The sequence below is a fragment of the Anomaloglossus baeobatrachus genome, chromosome 2, assembly GCF_048569485.1.
Source record: "Anomaloglossus baeobatrachus isolate aAnoBae1 chromosome 2, aAnoBae1.hap1, whole genome shotgun sequence".
Lineage (NCBI taxonomy): Eukaryota > Metazoa > Chordata > Amphibia > Anura > Aromobatidae > Anomaloglossus > Anomaloglossus baeobatrachus.
In genome coordinates, this window is record NC_134354.1 from 221064148 (window position 1) to 221090707 (window position 26560).

General features: G+C 44.9%; 1 protein-coding gene across 3 annotated transcripts in view; it reads left to right on the forward strand.

Moving 5' to 3' along the window:
* LOC142289716 (transcription factor ETV7-like) overlaps positions 1–26560 on the forward strand; it is a 116600-nt gene that overhangs the window by 78889 nt on the left and 11151 nt on the right. For all 3 annotated transcript variants that reach the window (XM_075333639.1, XM_075333640.1, XM_075333641.1), the window contains 2 exons: positions 2321–2463; positions 10983–11083. In XM_075333639.1, coding sequence (XP_075189754.1) covers positions 2321–2463; positions 10983–11083 — 244 coding nt within the window. The remainder of the gene's footprint in view (positions 1–2320; positions 2464–10982; positions 11084–26560) is intronic.

The window sequence follows — 26560 nt, forward strand, 5'->3', positions numbered from 1 at the left end:
AGACAGACAGAGACAGGCAAATGGGGAAAGAGACAGACAGGAAAAGACACAGACAAAGAGACGGGGAGACAGACGGGGAAAGAGACACAGAGATAGAGACAGACAAAGAAAGAGACCAACAGAGACAGGCAGATGGGGAAAGAGACAGATGGGGAAAGAGACAGACGGGGAAAGAGACAGACGGGGAAAGAGGCAGATGGGGAAAGAGACAGACGGGGAAAGAGACAGATGGGGAAAGAGACAGACGGGGAAAGAGACAGATGGGGAAAGAGACAGACAGAGACAGACGGGGAAAGAGACAGACAGACGGGGAAAGAGACAGACAGACGGGGAAAGAGACAGACGGGGAAAGAGACAGACGGGGAAAGAGACAGACGGGGAAAGAGACAGACGAGGAAAGAGACAGACGGGGAAAGAGACAGACGAGGAAAGAGACAGATGGGGAAAGAGACAGACAGAGACAGACGGGGAAAGAGACAGACAGACGGGGAAAGAGACAGACAGACGGGGAAAGAGACAGACAGACGGGGAAAGAGACAGACAGATGGGGAAAGAGACAGACGGGGAAAGAGACAGACGGGGAAAGAGACAGACGGGGAAAGAGACAGACGAGGAAAGAGACAGACCTGGAAAGAGGCAAACTTGGAAAGAGGCAGACTTGGAAAGAGACACCTGAAAAGAGACAGACGGGGAAAGAGACAGAGAGAGATGGGGAAAGAGACAGACCTGGAAAGAGACAGACCTGGAAAGAGACAGACAGAGCACATTACTTGGCCAATTTAGTTAAATCTGTGTGGAATATCTAGGGTGTTGAAATATATGTTGTGAAATGGTTCTATTAGCTTAGTTGTTGCCTTTTAATAATTACATTTCTATCTATTTGTTTTGTGTTTTTGTGTGCAGAATACATTTTTGTTAATACATTCTATTTTGTTAACAGCAGTTATTAACCAGGGCGAAGCCGGGTAGTACAGCTAGTATATATATATATATATATATATATATATATATATTTATATATATATATATATATATATATATATATATATATATATATATATACACACTGCATATATCGTATATATATTACCCTGGTATTGTCATCACTTGACTTATGTGAGATTAAGGCGCCCCTCCACCCAAGTGATGACAATATATATATAGCTCTGGCAAAAATTATGAGACCACTGCAAAATTGTCAGTTTTTCTGATTTTTCTCTTTTTAGTTTACTTATATTTTTGAGTAAAATGTAAATTTTTCTTTTATTCTATAAACTACTGACAACATGTCTTCGAATTTCCAAGCAATACATTTTGTATTTATTTTCTGAAAATGAGAAATGGTCGAAATAACAAAAAAATGCATTGCTTTTAGACCTCAAATAATGCAAAGAAAACAAGTTCATCATCCTTTAGAAACAACAATACTATTTTTTAACTCAGGAAGAGTAACCATGACCATAACCATGATTTTTATCACAGCTTTCATGCGTCTGGGCATGCTTTCCACCAGTCTTTCACACTGCTTTTGGGTGACCTTATGCCACTCCTAGTGCAAACATTTAAGCAGTTCTTCTTTGTTTGATGGCTTGTGACTATCCATCTTCCTCTTGATTACATTCCACAGGTTTTCAATGGGGTTCAGGTCTGCAGATTGGGCTGGCCATGACAGGGTTTTGATGTCCTTCCTCCACACATTGATTGACCTAGCTTTGTGGCATGGCACATTGTCCTGCTGGAAAAATCAGTCCTCAGAGTTGGGGAAAATTGTCTGAGCAGAAGGAAACAACTGTTTTTCCAGGATAACCTTGTATGTGGCTTGATTCATACATCATTCGCAAAGTTTAATCTGCCCAATTCCAGCATTGCAGAAGCATCCCCAGATCATCACCGATCCTCCACCAAATTTTACAGTGGGTGCAAGATACTATGGCTTGTACACCTCTCCAGGTCTCTGTCTAACCATAAGATGACCAGGTGTTAGGCAAAGCTGAAAATTAGACTCATCAGAGAAGATTACCTTACTTCAGTCTTATATGGTCCAATTGGGCAGATTACACTTTGAGATGACCATCCAAGCTGTATTGAATCCGTTACGAAAGCTTTCTCTTTCATAATATTTGGACTTTTAAAAGTCTCCTTAAAGGGGGTTTCCCACTATTGAAGCTTTTTTCCCAATTTAGTGTTCTTGCCAGAAAAAATGTATTAAAAGTGATGCACAAACCACTATATTTTATTTATATATACCTATCTCTCTCTCCGTATATATATAATATATTGTTATAATTATGTTTATTACACATAACAATTATGAATCCAGGTTGCAGGTTCCTGTGGGACTATTTGCACAAGCTTCTTGATGACAGGCGCTATGAATCATGTATTCAGTGGGAAGATAAAGAATTGAAAATCTTCAAAGTGATGGATCCACACAAGCTTGCTGCATTCTGGGGAAATCACAAGGTATTTTCCACATTAATGTGTACAGAGCTATTGAATGACTACAACAGCTTGTTACCAAATTCACATACTTAAATGGAATCTGTCAGCAGATTTTTGCTACCTCATCTGAGAGCAGCATAATGTTGGAAAAGAGACTCTGAATCCAATGATGTATCACTTAGTTTACTGTATCACTCAGTGCTGGGGGGACTGATTGGTCTAGCAGGCTCATTTGCTGTAATTCAGGCAGTGATAATCTCCTGCTGATAAAACAATCATTGTATGAAAACAGCTCACATCCTGTTACACATCGATGAAATCTATAACTCAGTCTCTATCTCCTGCTGTCCTCTGATTACATAGCAAAAACCTGCTGACAGAGTCCATTTAAGGGTCTCAAAATTACCCAATGGCCCTAATTTATAAAGCCAGACACTTTGCACACTGGTCTTAAGGAATAAGTGCATCCTATAACTGCTGTGAGCCGTCAACATAAATGTTACTCCTGTCTAGGACTGGTGTTATACCACTGTAGCCCTGCCCCACACCAGCTCCATTCTCTTTTGTGGAGCTGGCTGGGACTGGCATAAAAATTCACAAAATTATTGCGCAACTTTGAATAACACAAAAATGATGCCACATCTCAAGATGTTTTACAACAGAATTCTGGAAAAAAATGACCCAATGGATCATATGTTATCTAGGGAATCTACATTCTTGGAAAAATGGTTATTAGCCAAGGTACCTGAGCTACACATGGATTCTGACACAAAACATAATTTTTTGGGGAGGGATCAGCAAAGAATCTGAAAATGTATGTATATGGCTACACATTGCATTACTGATACAAGTCCAGGGTAAAGTTCATAGCAGAATGATAACAAGCCATAATGCTAACTGAGTGGTCGCATAGGTGCAAAGCAATAATGAGTAACCACTCACACACCTACTGTTATGGAACGATGGTTTTTGGAGGGTGTCAGTCCCATGGTTCATTAAAAAACATTTAGTATCAATTGATTTTTTTTTAATTTAAACTTATGCTGATCCCGCACTTAGGCCCGTTTCACACGTCAGTGAAAAACACTGACGTTTTTCACTGGCGTGTAAAACACGCACATGTCCCTGCGTGTGCCGTGAATCACGGCACACGTGGGTTGTCTAAGTGCAATCCGGGCTCCGTTCTCCGTGGCCCGTGATTGCACTTAGAAATCAACTCACCTGCGCCCGCTCCCGCTGTCCGTGGTGCTGATCGCTCCCGCGGTGCAGCATCCGGCCGGTGGTGACCCCCGCAGCAGTTGCTTCCGGGTCGGCTGTGTCGCGCATCATTAATATGTGTGACAGTAATCAGCCGGCTTAGAAGCAGTAGGCTGCACGGGCTGCAGAGAGCGCGCCTGAAGCCGGGTGAGTAAAAATGTTTATTATTTTAAATGCACGTTTTTTTCTGGCACGTGTTTCACGGACCACACCACTGCGTGGTCCGTGGGACATCAGTGATGCCAGAAAAAAATGGACATGTCTCCGTGCGGCAATCACGCACACGCGGGTACGCCGCACGGAGACACGTGCAGTGAAAAATCACTGACGTGTGAGCAGACCCATTCATTATAATGGGTCTGCGTATGTCAGTGATTCTGGTACGTTTAAAAAAAAAAAAGCACAAATGTCCCAGAATCACTGACGTGTGAAAGAGGCCTTAAGAATTTTTTTGAAAGAGTGAATAACAGGCTTCCACATATGCCCATAAAGATGAAGCTGTCAATTACTGAGTAAAGGGGGCTTTACACGCTACGACATCGCTAATGCGAACTCGTTGGGGTCACGGAATTGGTGACGCACATCCGGCTGCATTAGCGATGCCGTTGCGTGTGACACCTATGAGCGACTTTGCATCGTTGCAAAAACGTGCAAAATCGCTCATCGGTGACATGGGGGTCCATTCTCAAAAATCGTTACTGCAGCAGTAACGAGGTTGTTCCTCGTTCCTGCGGCAACACACATCGCTCCGTGTGACACCGCAGGAACGAGGAAGCTCTCCTTACCTGCCTCCCGGCCACAATGCAGAAGGAAGGAGGTGGGCGGGATGTTACGTCCCGCTCATCTCCGCCCCTCCGCTTCTATTGGGCGGCCGCTCAGTGACGTTGCTGTGATGCCTCACAGACCGCCCCCTTAGAAAGGAGGCGGTTCGCCGGTCACAGCGACGTCGCCGGGCAGGTAAGTACGTGTGACGGGTCTGGGCGATGTTGTGCGGCACGGGCAGCGATTTGCCCGTGTCGCACAACAGATGGGGGTGGGTACCCACACTAGTGATATCGGGACCGATATCGCAGTGTGTAAAGCGCACTTAAGACTGGCCTCTTCACTCTTAGGGCTCATACGCACGTTGGGTACTTACATGCATTTACGCTGCATATTGCACTACAGCGTAAATGCATGCGTTCTGCGTCCCCTGCATAATCTATGTAGATTGTGCATGATACATGCGCACGATGCTTTTATGAACGCAGCGTTTTGGGTGCTAAAATTTTAACCCAAATCCGTTTGTTCATAAAAGCAGCATGTCAATTATTTCTGCGTTCTGGATGCAGCTCCCGCTCTGTCTATGGCGGGGGCAGCAGCCATAGCACATGAAATCGGCTTTTTTTAACAAAAAAACTGCATTCATTCTGCAGTCTTTCTGCAGGGATTTGATGCGCACATGTGCTGTCAAATCGCTGCAGAATATTCTGCAGTTACGTGCGCATGAGCCCTAACACAGAATGAGCAGAGACATAGGGTCTGATTCAATAAGGCGTTTAGTACACCAGCCTTAATTGATAGGTGTGCATGAGTAAGGTGTGCATGAGTAAGGTGTGCATGAGTAAGGTGTGCATGAGTAAGGTGTGCATGAGTAAGGTGTGCATGAGTAAGGTGTGCATGAGTAAGGTGTGCATGATTAAGGGGTGCATGAGTAAGGGGTGCTAAATAGGGTTGAGCGGACCTGGACTGTAAAAGTCTGGATCCGCGTGGTTTCAAAATTGCTAGAGTGCCGGACCCGGGCCCGGAATTCCCGGTGATTTAGAAAATAAAAAAAATGAAGGAGAAATAAAGAAAATAAGAATGAAGCAAGAGCTTCATACTTACCCAGGCTCCGGCCGGCTGTATGCTGCTCCTGCTGCCTTCCTGTGCCGCTGATTTCCTATGCACGGCTTTCCTCGCCCACCGGCTGGCCTGGCGTCTGTGATTGGTGGAGTCAGATGTGCCCCCAGCCTTTCTGACAGCGTCTAACTGCTTCCACTCACAGAGGCTGTCTGTGGGTCATCGGCGGCTCATTCTGGGCCTCCCAGTGCACGATTCATGCACCGGGAGGAGCAGGCTGAGCAGAGGGGGAAACATCGCCGGAGCGGCTCATTCTGGGCCACCCAGTGCACAATTCATACACCGGGAGGAGCAGGCTGAGCAGAGGAGGAAGCATCACCGACACGGCTCATCCTGAGTCTCCCAGTGCACGATTCATACACCAGGAGGAGCAGGATGAGCAGAGGGGGAAACATTGCCAACGCGGCTCATCCTGGGCCTCCCGATTCACGATTCATGCACCAGGAGGAAACATCCCCAGTGCGGCTCATGAAGCTGGCCGCTCAGGCTGAGCAGAGCAGGACACATCATGGGCTGCAGTTTGAACACGCCCCCATCACGTGAAAAATTACATCATACATGGAAGGAGCTCATACATTCTAGCATCTACCTTTACTTAGATCCACTCAACTCCGGAAGTAAATGCGCGACCCGGACGCAGCCTGCCGCCATGACACAGAGCATGGGTGAGTACACCGCGCACACTCCTACCCCCCATCCCTTCCACCAACATTTTTAATCCCCGGATTCTGGTCCCCATAGACTTATATGGGTACCAGATTCCGGATCGGATCCGTTTTGTTTTTTAAGATAATGAGCAGGGACCCGCCGGTCCTGTTTTTTTGCGAGTCCGAGCAGCTCTAGTGCTAAATTCATTAAGAGGCACACAATACTTAACTTTGTTCATGGGAAAACCCCTTTAAGTTAAAAGTGGATTTTTATCAATAGATCTTGAAATAATAATGATTTCCACAATTGGATTTGTGTAAAAACAATGTGCCTGTCCTGAGATAATCTTTTATATGTGTCCCTACTGTGTAATGGCTGTGTCTGGCCGTACAGTGACATGGTATGATCACACCACATCTGCTGGGCAAGGGAAGAAGTAAAAGCGTATAAAGACATTACAGCACAGGATCACAAATGATTCTTTCTTTAAGGTAAAATATTTTTATACAAACAGAGAGGGAAATGTTTATCTCAAAGAAAGAATTATTTGCAATCCTGTGTTATGTTTGTATAGCTTTTTTTTTCACTTCCTCCCCTGCCCAGAAGATGTGGTATGATCAGACCATGTCCCTGTACGGTCAGACACAGCCATTACACAGTACATAGCACAGTACATAGCAGGGACACATATATAAGATTATCTCAGCACAGGAACATTTTTTTAAAACACATTCAGTTGTAGAACCTATTACTTTAAGGCCCTGTGCGCACTAGCGGTTTGCCTCAGTCTTGCTGCGGTACCTGCGGAAAAGAAGTGACATGCAATTCTTTTTGCTGCAGAAAACATGCAGCAAAACCTATTATAAAAAACCCCCCAATAAATGAGCCATAAAGGTGGACACGGTATCAATATATGTACAACTGCGTCCGTGTGTGCACTACTCAAGGATAAATCAAAAATTAAGAGGATAACGAGTAAATGTGCAAAATACAGAATTTTTTCTTAAATATCACACACAACATGACACAATATCACAATAAAGCGAATCTCAGGGTGAGGATTGAGATGAGGGATAGAGACGGGAGGGAAAAGCTAAACAGTATTTATAAAAGCCTACCAAAGTATTTGATAAAGTGCATGTGCACACGGCTGTACAATTACCTAAAGTGCAGGTGCAGTCGCAGGGGAACCCAGGCCCAGTCAGAACATCAGTACAAATTACCCATAGGAAAATGCAGGATCACCACCAACCACCTTGAGAAAGCAACAGTAACTCCGCGAAACGCGCGTTGATGGTGATCCTGCATTTTCCTATGGGTAATTTCTATTGATGTTCTGACTGGGCCTGGGTTCCCCTATGACTGCACCTGTACTTTAGGCAATTACAAATTTTTCTGACATCTTTATTCCAAGTATGGCAATTCTGGGGACCTTATCCAGCCGTGTGCACATGCACTTTATCAAATACTTTGGTAGGCTTTTATAAATACTGTTTAGTGTTTCCCTCCTCTCTCTATCCCTCATCTCAATCCTCACCCTGAGATTTGCTTTATGCTCCAGCCACTAGTGTCTTGTGGATTGATGAGAGGTGAATGGGAACTTAACAATAATAATAATAATATATAAAACTTCTTACCAGCTATTATTTAGTCGCCTACCACACATCTTGTACTCCCCCTTTATCTCTTGGTAGATTTTATCTTGTGATATTGTGTCATGTTGTGTGTGATATTTAAAAAAAATTTCTGTATTTTGCACATTTACTCGTTATCCTCTTGATTTTTGATGCAGCAAAACCTGTAGGTGAAAAAAACGCAGTGTGTGCACAGCAATTTTTTTTTACCATAGGTTTTGCTGGTGAAGGCCTGCAGAAAGGTTATGAACATTTTCTGCAGCAAAACATGCAGCAAAACCGCGGCAGAACCGCGGTAAAAACCGCAGCATGCGCTCAGGGCCTAAAATTATCTTCCTTCATGTGAAAACCCATTTAAGGAATAAGGCAAAACTTATCACTGGCATGATAGCCTCCGTGCACCTCGCCATAAAGGTTGGTACAGTCAGAGAAGTGGAGTAATATTTCTGGCATAAGTTACTCCTAAACTTGATGAATTTATGGGGCAAGCTTTTCACGTCCCGTCCCATTCACTTTGGCAGAGCTGGCTGAAACGCCAAAAGTTTTGCAACATTTGAGGTTGATTTTCGACAGTATTCTGGCCATAACACCTTAATAATTCAGACCTAGTAGTTTTAAGGAAAACTAGATAGTTTCTTAAATAAATAATCATTAGCAAAAGGGAATATTTTCTTCATCACATTATCAATTTTTCTCATAAATTTGCTAAAAAGCAAAACTAAAAGATGGGGAAATAGGTTTGAATCAGGCACAAAATTTCCCTGCCCTAGAACTTTTCACAGAATGTTATCAGTTGTGTAAGATTACACTAAGTTAGAGGATACAGATATAGTTGCTTTAAACATGCACATCAGGTAATTGTGGGATGAACCACTTATACTTTGGCCTATAGCTTTCTATCCTGACACTCCGATGCTCCCGCATACTGCGTTCCCTATGAGAGAAGATACCAACAGACTCGTCTGGGAACAGCTTATCACGGACTGAAATATAAGGATTATTCATTTAAATTCCAAGGGCTGAATTCTTTTCTCCTCCAACATCATTTGTCAGAAAACCTATGGGAGTTCCCCAAGCACTTTAGATGGTCAGCAAGTTCTAGTGTACAAGGGGCTGTAAATCCATGTGCTAGCTAAGGGTATATTAGTAGGTAGTGCCATAAAGTGTGTCTCTGACCTTGTCTACAGCCATGAGTACCTACAAACCACTACAGTGATAAAGGCAGCCCCATCCAACCCCCATGACATGTGAAAGCGGCAGTAGTTAGAAGACTCCTCTGAGACAGATGGCAGAGAGGACATCACTACAGCAAAGCTCGAGAAAGTCTTCTTGACGTTGCTACTTTGGGATGAGACGTCTACAGTCCTGGGACCCATAGTGATTTATGTTGTTGCAGTGTTCACATAGATCTCACTTACAAAGCTGTTGAAACAAAGTATCTTAAGTCTCAATGACTGACTGAGGGGCAGAACAGTTCCCTGCAAAGTGGTACATCCACAAAAGTGCCACATAAGGCTACTTTCACACATCCGGTTTGAGCCGTGCGGCTCAATCCGGCTGTGAAACCTATGTAACAGATGCGGCGAAAACACCGCATCCTTTGCATAAGTTTTTTTACATGCGGCCGGTCCGGTTTTTGCCGCTTGCGGCATGCTACTGAGCATGCGCAGTGGCAAAAACCGCATGCGGCGGCCGGATGCGGTTTTTGCCGCATCGCGCCGCATCCGGCATCCATAGGGATGCATTGGGAAAAGCGCCGCATCGGCCGGATGCGGCACGATGCAGTTTTTTTTTGCCAGAGCAAAAAACGTGGCAGGGAACGTTCCATCCGGCCGCCGCATCGGCTAAATCTGCCAGATGCGGCAAAAACCGGACCGAACGCAAGCCCATGCGGCACAATGCGGCACTAATTAAAGTCTATGCAGGAAAAACGCAACCGGCAGCAAAAAAAAACGGTTGCGGTTTTCCTGCAAAGTGCCGGATTGTGCCGCATTGCAAAAGCCGGATGTGTGAAAGTAGCCTACGTGGGGCAGAGTGCGGCAAAGGGTTTCCCTTTTGAAACTTATGGCATCATGAAAGGGCAGGCTGTGCGCAGGCTATATCTGCTTCAGTGCAATTCCTATAGAGGCAAAATCCCGAAAACTTTGTTTAGAGAATGCACTGTTGTGTTCATATGACAAATTTTGATCTAATGGCAGTCCATGTAAAAAACTGACAGCACTCGAACCAATGTTACTCAATAGATGAGTGGGTTTTTTAATGGATATAATGTCCATGTGGAAAAAAAAAATCGCAACATGCCCTACTCTCGATTCGATATTTTGGCTGAGACTTGCCTATTGAAATCTATGGGTGCGGAAAAAAAAAAAATGGGATACAGCTCAACGGTTTTGCATCTAATTTTGACAGCTACATTAACATGGGAAACTGTTTTTGGTCCTGCAAATGTGAAAAATTGCTAATACATAAAAACTGATATAATATGGATATCATAAAAATGACAATACAGATGAAAACTCAACTTTTTTTTACTATTGAAAATTCAACATTTTTTTTTATACCTTTGGGGGAACTTCTCCTTGAGCTAAAATATCTTGGGTGCCTCTGATACATAAATATGCTGCACATTAAAGCCTGTTATATACCTAAATAACATATGTGCAGGACATTGGCAGATCAGGCTTATTTTAGTAACAAATGATGGATACCTAAGCTGCAATGCCCTGCACATAAGGTAAGAGACATCGCTATATCAGTAGAGCTATACTTCATTTCTAATTGGACGTATGTGTTAATATTATTATTATGACAATTACTACATATTGGGATAAGGTCTTGGAGATGGGAATAACCCTTTAATCTCATGTACAGTATACCAAACACACTCTTTAATGGGACAAATATTTTATAATAAAGATTTTTTAATTTTTAATCTTGACTGATTTTATACATTTGAGAATACATTTGAGGATTGTTTTTAATTTTAGTCTTCAATTATTAGATAAGGTTTCCCAAGAAGTAATAGGTGATCGACTATTATTCCATTTTATTTATATGGTTTATGGGTGAAATGAAGACCAGAATAAGAGTAAGAATAAATGATTTAAATATTTTGTGCAGAATCGCCCGAACATGACCTATGAGAAGATGTCAAGAGCCCTACGACAGTACTACAAAATAAGCCTTATAAAGAAAGAATCGGGAAAAAGGCTAACCTTCAGGTAAATACTTATTATTAAACAAATAAGGTTTTTCTTCTTGGCTTAAAGAGGCTGTCCATTTAAAATAAGTAATCACCTATTCGCAGGATGACTTGCTGATCGGTGGATGTCCATCTATTGCGACCTGCATTGATTGGAAAAGCAGGAATTTTTTTTCCTTTTTTCCTTGACGGGGAACTTTCAGCTCTGTTACAAAATGGAATGGCAGGTCAGAAGCCCGACTGCTGCTCCATTCATTTTCTATGAGGCTCCCGGGAAAAAAACGAGGGCAGCTCATGGCAGTTCCATAGGAAACAAATAGGGCACCTGCTCAACTGCGGCTCTATCTGTTTATTAGTGCCAGTCTGAGCTGTCGGACTACCACTGATCACCAGTATCCTGTGGACAGCCCCCTTAAGTCTCAGGGTGCAGAAATTGTTTGGTTTTGTTTATTTTCGATGGTATCTTCTTTGAGTTTTCCTAGCATGCAGTGGGGGGGATTTTAAAATGAGACTTTATGAGTGGTCCGTGCCTGTGGGACTGACAAAAAACACCAAATCGAAGATAATATGGATTTTACAGGAAAAAATGTTAGGAAACAATCTTTCCTTTATAATGACTTGTACATAAGGCAAAATAAAAAATTCCTTCGGATATGTTCACACATAGCGTTTTTGTACTTTCTCATTGCTTTCAATGGTGAAAAAACGCTGCAAAAACGCTTAAATAATTGACATGCTCCATTAAAAATTGCAGACGTTTTCCATTTCAGTCAGGAGAGAAAACGAATCATGTGCATGACATTTCTCTAAATTTTCCATTTGTAAAGAGTGGGACTCCTAGACTGGTGAATAGATATGAGCGGACCTGTGGAACTTTGGGTTCGCAGGGTTCAGTCGGACTTTAGAGGACGTTCAGTTCAGGACCCGGACTTGACCTGAACTTGATCTCCGAGCCCGAACCCTATTGGAAGTCACTGATTGGGCAGTTTGGCTCTCCGCCCACATACAGTCAGCCATAAACAAAGCATTTCCAGCGGAGGGAGGGCAGATTTTTTTTGGTACCTGCTACATCTGAAAATGTTGTCCCTCCCGTGAGAGCCATTCGGAGATTGCAAACAGCTCCCTCTGGGCCGAGCTCCAAGCGTACCCGGGCATCCTGATGCTTTATTGAGTGGTTAGCATACATAGAGTGCTCAACTCCAAACTTGGACATTGATTTTATGTAAAGTCCGTTGTTCAGTGGTCAATACAAACCCCGAACTTAATAGTTCGGGTTTACTCATCTTTACTGGTTAAGCCTATGCATTAAGTGAAAGGCCTATCAAACACTGAAAGTTATTGCAATACACCCTGGAATACACATAGAGGATGGCCTCAGAAAATATTTTTTGGAGTTTTGATGCCACTACTTGGGATACAGTAAAACCAAAAAAATCCCGTCACTCGAGGAAATTAATCCAGACAACTTGTGTTATGATGAATCATATTTTTATTTATTTTTTTATTGTGTTTTTATACAAAAAAACAAAAATAAAAATATGATTCATCATAACACAAGTTGTCTGGATTAATTTCCTCGAGCGCCGGGATTTTTTGTTTTACTGTACTTTAACTTTTCCCTGAGCACCTCTTCAGTGAGCCAGACCATCATCTGGACTACTTGGGATACAACTGGCACAATAAAGCTCTTTTAGGCATCCAACTCTGATTTTGCTACAGCCAATGTCGGCAGCAGTTCCTCTTGTACCAGCTCAGGTCATCAGGCAGCCAGATGCTTCAAATAGATTAACCCCTTCACGACTGGTCGATTGAGCGCTTTCCAGGTTTTTTTTCGCCATTCTTCTGAGAGACGTAACTTTTTTATTTTTCAGTCAATATGATCATGTGATGGCTTGTTTTTTGAGGAACAAGTTGTACTTTTAAATGAAACCATGAGTTTTACCATATAGTGTACTGAAAAATGGTAAAAAATTTCCAAATGCGGAAAAAATTGCAAAAAAAAGTGAGCTTGCACTATGGTTTTTGAGATTTTATTCACTGTCTTCACTATATGGTAAAAGTGATTTGGTGGTGTGATGCATGAGGTCGGTGCGAGGCGAGTTCACAGACACCAAACATGTATAGGTTTACTTTTATCTAAGGGGTTAAAAAAAAATCTGTATTTTTTCCGTAAAAAGTGGCGTACGTTTTGCACCATTTTCCACGACCCGTAGCGTTTTCATTTTTCAGGATCTATGGCTCAGTGTGGCTTATTTTTTGCGTCTCGAGCTGACGTTTTTAACGGTAACATTTTTGCGCAGATGCTACATTTTGATTGCCTGTTATTGCATTTTGTGCAAAATTTGTGGCGGCCAAATAACTTAATTTTTGCTGCTACGCCATTTACCTTTCAGATTAATTGATTTTATATTTTGATCGGGCATTTCTGAATTCGGCGATACCAAATGTGTGTATATTTTTCATTTTTTTTAACCCTTTAATTTTCAGTGGGGCGAAAGGGGGGTGATTTGAACTTTTAGGTTTTTTTTGTTTGTTTTTTTTATAGTCCCCATAGGGGGAAATAAGCATCAGCAGTCTGATCGCTGGTTCCTTTCTCAGAAAAGCACCGCTTAGATCGGGAGAAAAGCTCATCTCTTGTAATAAGCAGCACTTGGCTGCTTCTTACAGGACTTTAGTCATGTGAGCAACAGGAGTCATCACATGACCCTATGCTACCATGACAACCATCCAGGTGATCACATCACGTGACTTCCGGTGTCAGGCTGTAGGGAAAAGTTTTAGCGCGATTGCGATTATAATGGTGCTGGCCTGTCACATATTGACAACGCTATTTCAGGGGTTAAAAGGCATGGGCAGAATACGATTCCACTCATGCCTGACAGGCACACATGTTAGCTGTACAAATCAGCTGACATGTGCACTGATCACCGCAGGCTGCTTGCAGCAGCCCACAAGGATTAACACTATGACCGCTGGGACGTAATATTACCGCCCGCGGTTGTTAAGGGCTTAAGAAAGCACAATATTCATCTCATCTTCGTTTCTTTGTCCACAGACATAAATTCAATGAAATCCATAACAAATCGAAAAAATCATCCAGCAATTAAAAATTGACACTTTATTCCAAAACCATATGAGGGATCTTCTCCAATCCATCCCGGGGAAAGAACACTACAAGTCCTTAGTCTATCTATTCACACAAGAGGTGCATTTGAGTCTTTCTTCCATTGTATGAAAGCATCTATATTTTTTCGTTTTACATGGAGTTGAGGCAAATCTGAGGCTCGCAGGCTGCAGTCGCTAATCCTTTCTTACTTAAGTTGATTCTCTGTTTTTTTTTAGTGCCACTGGGGGCATAATAACTAGAGTTGAGCGCGGTTCGCGGTTCTCCAGTTCGCGGTTCGAGTGATTTTGGGGGGTGTTCTAGATCGAACTAGAACTCGAGCTTTTTGCTAAAGTTCGATAGTTCTAGTTACGTTCGAGAACGGTTCTAGCAGCAAAAAGCAGGGCTTTTTACAGCTACAATGTGCAGGAGCCATCGCTGGCAGCCTGCCAGAAGCTGGTAACCAAGATCAACATTGGGTATCCAAGCAAAGCGCTTTGGTTAGTAACCCGATATTTATCCTAGTTATGTGTACAGGGAGCCGACACTTCCCCGCTCAGCTCGCTCCACCACCTCGTGCACGTGGCATGTACACACACACACTCACCTGTCCCCAGCCATGCAGTCCACGACACTGACGTCCTCAGCGCCACATGACCCTGCTAGGCTCCACCCACTTCGCACTCCACCGCCAGCACACATGGCTCCGCCCACCTGGCACTCTGCACGCATTGTCCCGCTAGGCTCCGCCCACCTGACACTCTGCACACATGGTGCCGCTAGGCTCCGCCCACCTGTAACTCTGCACACATTATCCCGCTAGGCTCTGCCCACCTGGCACTCTGCACACATTACCCCGCTAGGCTCCGCCCACCTGGCACTCTGCACGCATTACCCCGCTAGGCTCCGCCCACCTGGAACTCTGCACACATGGTCCTGCTAGGCTCCACCTACCTGACACTCTGCACACATGGTCCCGCTAGCCTCCGCCCACCTGGCACTCTGCACACATTACCCCACTAGGCTCCGCCCACCTGGCACTCTGCACGGATTACCCCGCTAGGCTCCGCCCACCTGGCACTCTGCACGCATTACCCCTCAAGGCTCCGCCCACCTGGAACTCTGCAACATTACCCCGCTAGGCTCCGCCCACCTGGCACTCTGCACACATTACTCCGCTAGGCTCCGCCCTCCTGGCACTCTGCACACATGGTCCCGCTAGGCTCCGCCCACTTGGCTCTCTGCACACATGGTTCCGCTAGGCTCCGCCCACTTGGCACTCTACACACATTACCCCGCTAGGCTCCGCCCACCTGGCACTCTGCACACATGGTCCCGCTTGGTTCCGCCCATCTGGCACTCTGCACACATTACTCCGCTAGGCTCCGCCCACCTGCACTCTGCACACATGGTCCCGCTAGGCTCCGCCCACCTGGCATTCTGCACACATGGCCCCGCTCGGCTTACCTGCGGTGATGAAGTCCCACCCTCCCGACCTCAGCTCTGTCACTGTCCTCCATGGCCGCCACTTGTCACATCACCTTCTCTCGCTTCCGACCCGAGACGGACTAGCGGTGACGTCACGGGCCGCTCGCGATACTTGGCTGTGAAGGTCATTGAACTCAGTGACAGGTGCTGTCAGCAGTGCAGGAGATCAGCGCAGGTAATGTACCTCGCTGACAGCAGCACTTGTCATCCCCTGCAGTGACCTGGGCTGACCCATTGATGTTAGCTCAGGTCACTGCACTGCTCTCCCAGCCAATGGGGAACATCCTGCTCTTTATTGACTGAGACAGTGTGGATCGTCATGGGAACCCCTTGGATTACACCAGACCTGGATTTGTTTTTCTTTCTAATAAATTGGTTAAAGAGGGAATGTATTGGGGAGTGTGTTTTCAAATAAAAATGTGTTTGTTGTCTATTTTTTTTTATTACTGACTGGGTTGGTGATGTCGGGTATCTGATAGACGCTTGACCTCACCAACCCCAGGGCTTGATGCCAGGTGACATTACACATCTGGTATTAACCCCATATATTACCCCGTTTGCCACCGCACCAGGGCATGGGATGAGCTGGGGCGAAGCACCAGGATTGGCGCATCTAATGGATGCGCCACTTCTGGGGCGGCTGCGGCCTGCTATATTTAGGCTGGGGAGAGTCCAATAACCATGGACCTCCCTAGTCTGAGAATATCAGACCCCAGCTGTGTGCTTTACCTTGGCTGATGATCCAATTTTGGGGGGACCCCTATGTTGTTTTTTTTGTAAATTATTTATTTAATTTAAAATAACAGCGTGGGGTGCCCTCAGTTTTGGATTACCAGCCAAGGTGAAGCTGCCAGCTATGGTCTGCAGGCTGCAGCCGTCTGCTTTACCCTAGCTGGCTACAAAAATAGGGGGAACCCTACGTCATTTTTTTTTTTCATTTTTTTGGCTAAATACAAAGCTAAGCATCCCTTAGTGCCACATGAAAGGCACCAAAGAGTGCAAAATTACAAAATGCAGGAGAGTGGGACATTATGTGTCTTTCTGCCATTATAATGACAGAAAAGACTGATATGAAGTGTACAAGCACAGGAAAATCACCAGAGCGCTCTACGCTGTGAAAAGCAGTAGAAAATGGCACTGGAGTGAACATGTGACCGCCTCATGTAGGTTGAAGCTATGGATCCTGGATAAATTTATGTATTTTCCCTCCTTCAGTTTTTTTGCAGTACGCAAAAAAATGGAAGGCACACGGATGACAAACGGATGACATACAAACCGTATACGGAACGGAAACGGATGGCACACGGATGCACCTGTGAAAAAAACGGACTGTTTTTTGCAGACCGCAAAAATGGATCGGTCGTGTTAATGTAGCCTTATTCTGATCTGCCGTTTATAAACAGCAGGCAGAAATAAGTGAATAGCGCCCCCCCAGCGTCAGAAAATCTCCGGGGTTTCAAGGGTAGCTGAGACCCTGGAGATCATGATTCAGGACAGTTTTTCCGGTCCCCGCTCACGTGATCACAGGTATACACCGTATACCAATGATCACGTTACAGTAAATGACAGCGTCGGTAAAAAATTATTTATCTCCCATCTGGCATGAACAAACATGATCAATCTCCTCCCCGGTCCCCTCCGGTCCCCCGGTGTCACCAAACTGCCCCCCCTGACCCCCTCCCAGAAATCCAAGATGGCCGCGCGCACAGCAGCGCGCCGGTCGCATTCACCCTACTTCTCTGATTTCTGTCACATGTGCCATGACACATGCGACAGAAAACTCCTCCCCAGGCCCTGCCAGGTCACGCCCTATAACCCCACCGGTGTTCCCCGGTGTCCCACGGTACCTGTGCAGCGTTGATCCCCCACAGCCCTCTCCTTTAACAATAGACGCTGCCGCATGCACAGAACGGCTGTCAGCTCAGCTTCCTGTGTTCAGACACAGTGAGTGGTGGTTAAGTATCTGTAAGCTAAATGGGCGGCACGGTGGCTCAGTGGTTAGCACTGCAGTCTTGCAGTGCTGAGGTCCTGGGTTCAATTCCCACCAAAGACACCATCTGCAAGGAGTTTGTATGTTCTCCTTGTGTTTGCGTTGGTTTCCTCAGGGTACTCCAGTTTCCTCCCACACTCCAAAGACATACAGATAGGGAATTTAGATTGTGAGCCCCAATGGGGACAGTGTTCCCAATGTATGCAAAGCGCTATGGAATTAATAACGCTATATAAATGAATAAATTATTATTATTACTGCAATGCCCTGCTCATGAGGTAAGGAACATAATTGATCAGGAGAGCTATATACTACATTTCCAAATGGAGGGATTTGCTTTTATAGTTTCCCTGCTGAACGACTACCAAACATGAGAGTCCGTTATACACCACAAGAAAACACATCTAAATAGCGAGCTCTGTTGTTAAGTATTCATTCAGCTGGATAACTGGACTTAAAGGGGTATTCCATCTCCAAGATCCTATCCCCAATATATAGTAGGTGGAATAGCAATAATATCAGCAAATACCAATATTTGGAAATGTAGAATAGTTCTCCTGATTAGGCATGCCCTTACCTCATGAGCAGGGCATTGCAGCTTTGTTAGCAACCTTTACGACATGGACTCTGCTGCTGTGGACCCGGGGAGAGTGAGTGCAGATTCATTGCACCCACACTCCTCACATGAAGGGTCTGCACTCCTAGAAAATGGGGGATACGTTCCCTGAGTGTCTCCCCCCATATTCTAGACGGTCCAGAGTCGTCGTGGGACCCCTTTATTTTTTTTCTTACAATAAATTGGTGAAAGAGGGAATGTATTGGGGACTGTTTTTCCAAATAAATTTCTTTTGTCGATTATTTTTGTTAGTACTGACAGTTTATGATGTTGGGTATCTAATAGACGCCATGACATCACAAACTGCTGGGCTTGATGTCAGGTGACTTTACAGCTAGTATCAACCTGATTTATTACCCCATTTGCCACTGCACCAGGGCACGGAATGAGCTGGGGTGAAGCGCCAGAATTGGCGCCTCTAGTGGATGCGCCACGTCTGGGGTGCCTGCGGCCTGCTATTTTTAGGCTGTGAAGGCCCAATAACTATGGACCTTCCCACCTTGAGAATATCAGACCACAGCTGTCCGCTTTACCTTGGTTGGTGATCCAATTTGGGGGGGACCCTACTTTTTTTTGTAATTATTATTTATAAAATAATTATAAAAAAAGAGCCTGGGGTGACCTCCACATTGGATCCCCAACCACAGTAAAGCTGCCAGCTGCCTGTTTTCAGGCTACAGCCGTCTGCTTTATCCTAGCTGGCTATCAAAAATGGGGGGACCCAACGTCATTTTTTTTTAAACTATTTTTTAAATAGAAAAAATTAATGGGCTTCCCTGTATTTTGATTGCCAGCCAAGGTAGTGCCAGGCAGATGGGGGTGGCAACCCATAGCTGTCTGCTTTATCTGCGCTGAGAATCAAAAATACCGCGGAGCGCTACGTCATTTTTTTTAAAGATTTATTTTTACAGCACTGTGATGTCAGGCAATCAAAATACAGGGAAGCCCATTTTGTTTTTAGTTATTTAAATAAATAATTAAAAAAAATATATATGGGCTCCCGCTGCATTTTTTGTATTGCTAGCTAAGGGTAATCCAAGCAGCTACTGGCTGCTAACTCCCACTGCTTGGTGTTACCTTCACTGGCAATGGAAAATCCAGGGAAGCATTTTTTATTTTTTTTGCCAAAAAACTACAAAAAAAAGGACGTGAGCTTCGCCATATTTTTGTATGCTAGCCAGGTACAGCAGGCAGGTATTGGCTGCCCCCAACCCCCAGCTGCCTATTTGTACCCGGCTAGGAACTAAAAATATAGGGAAGCCCTTTTTTTAATTATTTATTGAATTTCATGAAATAATGAAAAAAAAAAAAACGATGTAGGCTTCGCCCCATTTTTGTGTCTAGCCGGGTACAACTTGGCAGCTGGGGATTGGATCCACAGCACAGGTTAGCCCGAGCTTTCTGGGCCCCTCTGCTGCGAATTGCAGTCCGCAGCCGCCCCAGAAAATGGCGCTCTCCTAGAAGCGCCATCATCTGGCGCTGTATCCAACTCTTCCAGCTGCCCTGATGCCGGTGGCTCGCTGGGTATTAATGATTTCAGTTGATAATATCCAAGCTAGCCTTAACCCCATTATTACTCAGCGAACCACCCTTCACCAGGTCAGCTGGAAGAGTTGGATACAGCGCCTGAAGATGGCGCTTCTATGAAATTGCCATTTTCTGAGGCGGCTGCAGACTGCAATTCGCAGCAGAGGGGCCCAGAAAGCTCAGGCCAACCTGTGCTGCGGATTCCAATCCCCAGCTGCCTAGTTGTACCTGGCTGGACACAAAAATGGGGCGAAGCCTACGTCATTTGTTTTCTATTTATTTCATGAAATTCATGAAATAATAAAAAAAGGGTTTCCCTTTATTTTTGGTTCCCAGCCGGGTACAAATAGGCAGCTGGGGGTTGGGGGCAGCCCGTAGCTGCCTGCTGTACCTGGCTAGCATACAAAAATATGGCGAAGCCCACATAATTTTTTCAGGGGGCTAAAAACTCCTGCATACAGTCCTGGATGGAGTATGCTGAGCCTTGTAGTTCTGCAGCTGCTGTCTGTCTGTATGGAGGAGAGCAGACAACAGCTGCAGAACGACAAGGCTCAGCATGCTCCATTCACTAGTGTATGCACAAGAGCAGACAACAGCTGCAGAACTACAAGGCTCAGCATACTCCATCCAGGACTGTATGCAGGAGTTTTTCTGCCCACCAAAAAAATTATGTGGGCTTCGCCATATTTTTTGTATGCTAGCCAGGTACAGCAGGCAGGTACGGCTGCCCCCAACCCCCAGTTGCCTATTTGTACCCGGCTGGGAACCAAAAATATAGGGAAGCCCGTTTTTTTTAATTATTTCATGAAATAATTAAAAAACAAATGACGTGGGCTTCGCCCCATTTTTGTGTCCAGCCAGGTACAACTAGGCAGCTGGGGATTGGAATCCGCAGCACAGGTTAGCCCGAGGTTTCTGGGCGCCTCTGCTGTGAATTGCAGTCCGCAGCCGCCCCAGAAAATGGCGCTTTCATAGAAGCGCCATCATCTGGCGCTGTATCCAACTCTTTCAACGGCCCTGGTGATGGTGACTTTGCTGAGTAATAATGAGTTAATACTGGCTTTGTTTTACTAGCTAGTATTAAGCCAGAGATTCTTAATGTCAGGCACGTTTGACCCGGCCATTAAGAATCTCCAATAAAGGGTTAAAAAAAAGACACCACACAGAGAAAAAATACTTTAATAGAAATAAATACACAGACACATTAGAGACTCCATGTTTATTACTCACTGTCAGCCCTCCATGATCTATGGTCTTCTGTCTTTCTCGTTCAACAAATACAGCTCTGCTCCATCACTGCTGCATGGGGGAAGACGCTGCTTCCCGTGCAGCCTTCACTCCATGAGTGATCAGTGCTGCTGGCTGTTAGCGGTAACAGCGGTAACGCTGACAGACGCGTTACCATAGCAACGGTGCTCCAATCATGTGATTCCCGGAACCGCGGTTAGCGGTGACATCACCGCTAACTGCGTTTCTATGGCAACGGTGATCTCCGTTAATGACCGGCTGTGTCAGCCGGTCCCTAGCGGAACGGGGAATCAGAACGGGGAGTCGACCGTGTGCGATACACAAACGTGCACCTTGTACCGGAGAGTGCAATGACAGGACCTAGGACAGGACATGACGTCAAAGCCATGTGACCAGTCTGTAGCCAATAAGATAATAGCCACGTGACTGGTCACATGGCTATTTTGACGACGTCACGGAAGGTCCTGTCAGTGCTGGTTATCGGGAGGACGCAGCGATCATCGGAAGGAATAGTGACAGGAGACAGAGTACAGGACGCATCGCGGGCACCGGTAAGTGTTATGGCAATGTTTATTAACTGTATGTGTACATTTATAATGCGTTTTTATGTGTTTGTGATTGCCTCCCATTGTTTCCTATTGGTTCGAGTGGTTCGTCAAACCGGTTCGCCAAACCGAACTCGAACGGGACCTCGGTTCGGCGAACCGAGCTCGAGCCGAACCGCGGCTAGTTCGCTCATCTCTAATAATAACTAATAGACACATCTGAGTGTCAACTGAAAATGCTGACAGGCTGACTGTTCTTAATATGAACAAGGCCCCGACTTCTCAACCCCAGCAGATGACAGCAGTGGAACATAAAGAAAATTCAAATGTTCCTTTTATTTGTTATGTATTCGCATGCACCCTTTCCCACCCCAAAAAGGCTATACAGTTTATGGTTTTCTATTTATTTTTTTGTCCTTCTCCTCCTCTTCCTCCACAGAGTCATCATTTGGTGCTCGCTCATTATTTTTACAGCGCAATCAGGTTGATCTTACTCACCACAGAATTGAGCCAAATCAGAGTTTTGCAATATGCAGTCACAACTCCCTCCTTGCTTAAGTTGATTCTGTGGGCTTTCAGCACCGCCAGAGCATAATAACAACTGATAGGCGCATCCACCTGTCAACTGAAAATGCTGGCTGTTCTGAAAATGTACAAGGCCTGGATTGGCCCCGACTTCTCAACCCCAGCGGATTACATCAGCGGAACACAAAGCCAAATCAAATGTTCTTTTTTTGTGAATTCTCATGCACCCTTTCCCACCCCTAAAAAGGTATACGGTTCATGGTGTTATTATTTTTCTTCTCTTCCTCCTCCTCTACCATAGTCATCATGCTGCACTTACTCAGAATTTTTAGAGGGCCATCAGGCAGACCTCAGTCAATTTTTTAGAATGCCATGAGGTGGCCTTCAACCAATTTTTAGAGGGCCTGCAATGAATTTCTAGAGGATCTTCAGGTCGCCCTCAATCAATTTTTAGAGGGCCATCGGGTGGCTTTCAACCAATTTTAGAGGGCTATCAGGTGGCCCTCACTCATAATTTTTATAGGACCATCAGGCAACCCTCAATCAATTTATGCTACATGTGAACACAGCTTAAATGTTCAAGCAAAGTGGGTCTGATTTAATAAAATCTTTGTTCACTGTGCATCTAAAGGGGCTGCTGAATTGTGTGGCTTTGGTGCTTTTTTTCTTCTACAAACTTCTATGTGGAGCCTGAAAAAAATGCCGTTGCATTTTTAACGCAGAATCAAAAGTTTTCTGTAGTATTTTAAAAGCATCAAATAAAGGGGACAATACAGAAAAGAAAAGCAGCCAATACGTATTACTCAGAGAAAATTTTGATTGCGTTGTGTAGTGCAAAAAAACAAGGGTTGCAGCGATACCCCCCTTCCTTTCTGTCCATCGCACCTTCTTCTTGTCTGTTAGCTGCTTATTCCAGCAGCACAGGCACACCAGCCATTATCTGTGACTGAGTTATTAGGTGTGTGTACTGGCGCTGCGGCATTCTAGGTTCCAGGTGAGAGTGTCTTTGGCTCTGGTCTTTCCTAACTCTCTATTACTTGCAGTCACAATTCTGACTTGCGGAAAACTACATCTTGCAATTCTCTTCACAGTATTGATAATTAGGAGCCTGCATTTTTTGGTCCTATCTTTTGTGGACTTCGCAGTGACCTCAACCTATATTTATTTGTTGATGTGATAAACCTTGTATATAGTTATACTATTTGTTTATCATGGTTCTCATTTGACTGGAATTTTTTCACGCATACTGTTATTCCTTGCTGAAGGTTGTGTCCAGTATTAGGGAGGAACGGGGGTGTCAACTGACAGAGTTTTGTGTTTTTAAATGTTTTTAATGGGTGTTTTTTTGCCTTGTGCAGATTTTCAATATGTATTTTATAAAGATTTTTGACATGACCTATTTATGGTGTGGTGATCCCATTATATACTACTCTTTTCTTTTGTTGTTTGTTTGCCTAGCATATATGTACTATTGGTGATCCCCTATTTCCTAAAGTGGTGCCTGACTACTGGTTTATTCTGGTGTTGTGCAAAAAACATTTGGAAAAAAGCAGTAGAAAACTCCCCACAGCATTTACTCTACATTAGAGATGAGCGAACCGGTCCCGGTTCGGCTCGAGGCGGTTCGCCGAACGGGGGGTCTGGCTCGAGTTCGGCTCGTCGAACGTTCGACGAACCGAACTCGAGCCCATAGGAAACAATGGCAGGCAATCACAAACACAGTAAAACACCTAGAAAACACCCTCAAAGGTGTCCAAAAGGTGACAAACAACTCACAACACAACACAAACACATGGGAAAGTGACAAGGACATGTACTCATGCGAAAACAAAACAGCTGGACAAGGAAAAAGAGGAGGACACACAGATATAGGCATGGCACGCCCTTCTAAAGTCATGTAAAACACCGCAAGGTGACTCCAAGCGGAGTCTCCCTTTTTTCCAAAAATTGGGCCCCACACACCCACCCCTTCAGTGGCAGCAGTTGTGCCCCAGTTGTACACTTCACAGCTAGATTTGCATCAAGCACATTCAAAAATACGCCATTCTTATCCGTCCCCAGGATGACACCGGGGTAGGTAGCAAAGTCTTTCCTGATCCCAGCTCTGTTCATCTTGGCTTCTTTTAAAAACACAGCAAGCAAGGGTTACTCCAAGCGGAGTCTCCCTTTTTTCCAAAAATTGGGCCCCACACACACCCACCCCTTCAGTGGCAGCACTTGGGCCCCAGTTGTACACTTCACAGCTAGATTTGCATCAAGCACATTCAAAAATACGCTATTCTTAACCGTCCCCAGGATGACACCGGGGTAGGTAGCAAAGTCTTTCCTGATCCCAGCTCTGTTCATCTTGGCTTCTTTTAAAAACACAGCAAGCAAGGGTTACTCCAAGCGGAGTCTCCCTTTTTTCCAAAAATTGGGCCACACAGACACCCACCCCATCAGTGGCAGCACTTGGGCCCTAGTTGCAAACAGGATGTTTTGATTTGCATCAAGCACATTCAAAAATACGCTATTCTTAGCCGTCCACAGGATGACACCGGGGTAGGTAGCAAAGTCTTTCCTGATCCCAGCTCTGTTCATCTTGGCTTCTTTTAAAAACACAGCAAGCAAGGGTTACTCCAAGCGGAGTCTCCCTTTTTTCCAAAAATTGGGCCACACAGACACCCACCCCATCAGTGGCAGCACTTGGGCCCTAGTTGCAAACAGGATGTTTTGATTTGCATCAAGCACATTCAAAAATACGCTATTCTTAGCCGTCCCCAGGATGACACCGGGGTAGGTAGCAAAGTCTTTGCTGACCCATGACTTGTTCATCTTGGCTTCTTTTAAAAACAATGTAAGCAAGGGTTACTCCAAGCGGAGTCTCCCTTTTTTCCAAAAATTGGGCCACACAGACACCCACCCCATCAGTGGCAGCACTTGGGCCCTAGTTGCAAACAGGATGTTTTGATTTGCATCAAGCACATTCAAAAATACGCTATTCTTAGCCGTCCCCAGGATGACACCGGGGTAGGTAGCAAAGTCTTTGCTGACCCATGACTTGTTCATCTTGGCTTCTTTTAAAAACAATGTAAGCAAGGGTTACTCCAAGCGGAGTCTCCCTTTTTTCCAAAAATTGGGCCACACAGACACCCACCCCATCAGTGGCAGCACTTGGGCCCTAGTTGCAAACAGGATGTTTTGATTTGCATCAAGCACATTCAAAAATACGCTATTCTTAGCCGTCCACAGGATGACACCGGGGTAGGTAGCAAAGTCTTTCCTGATCCCAGCTCTGTTCATCTTGGCTTCTTTTAAAAACACAGCAAGCAAGGGTTACTCCAAGCGGAGTCTCCCTTTTTTCCAAAAATTGGGCCACACAGACACCCACCCCATCAGTGGCAGCACTTGGGCCCTAGTTGCAAACAGGATGTTTTGATTTGCATCAAGCACATTCAAAAATACGCTATTCTTAGCCGTCCCCAGGATGACACCGGGGTAGGTAGCAAAGTCTTTGCTGACCCATGACTTGTTCATCTTGGCTTCTTTTAAAAACAATGTAAGCAAGGGTTACTCCAAGCGGAGTCTCCCTTTTTTTCCAAAAATTGGGCCACACAGACACCCACCCCATCAGTGGCAGCACTTGGGCCCTAGTTGCAAACAGGATGTTTTGATTTGCATCAAGCACATTCAAAAATACGCTATTCTTAGCCGTCCACAGGATGACACCGGGGTAGGTAGCAAAGTCTTTCCTGATCCCAGCTCTGTTCATCTTGGCTTCTTTTAAAAACACAGCAAGCAAGGGTTACTCCAAGCGGAGTCTCCCTTTTTTCCAAAAATTGGGCCACACAGACACCCACCCCATCAGTGGCAGCACTTGGGCCCTAGTTGCAAACAGGATGTTTTGATTTGCATCAAGCACATTCAAAAATACGCTATTCTTAGCCGTCCCCAGGATGACACCGGGGTAGGTAGCAAAGTCTTTGCTGACCCATGACTTGTTCATCTTGGCTTCTTTTAAAAACAATGTAAGCAAGGGTTACTCCAAGCGGAGTCTCCCTTTTTTCCAAAAATTGGGCCACACAGACACCCACCCCATCAGTGGCAGCACTTGGGCCCTAGTTGCAAACAGGATGTTTTGATTTGCATCAAGCACATTCAAAAATACGCTATTCTTAGCCGTCCACAGGATGACACCGGGGTAGGTAGCAAAGTCTTTGCTGACCCATGACTTGTTCATCTTGGCTTCTTTTAAAAACAATGTAAGCAAGGGTTACTCCAAGCGGAGTCTCCCTTTTTTCCAAAAATTGGGCCACACAGACACCCACCCCATCAGTGGCAGCACTTGGGCCCTAGTTGCAAACAGGATGTTTTGATTTGCATCAAGCACATTCAAAAATACGCTATTCTTAGCCGTCCCCAGGATGACACCGGGGTAGGTAGCAAAGTCTTTCCTGATCCCAGCTCTGTTCATC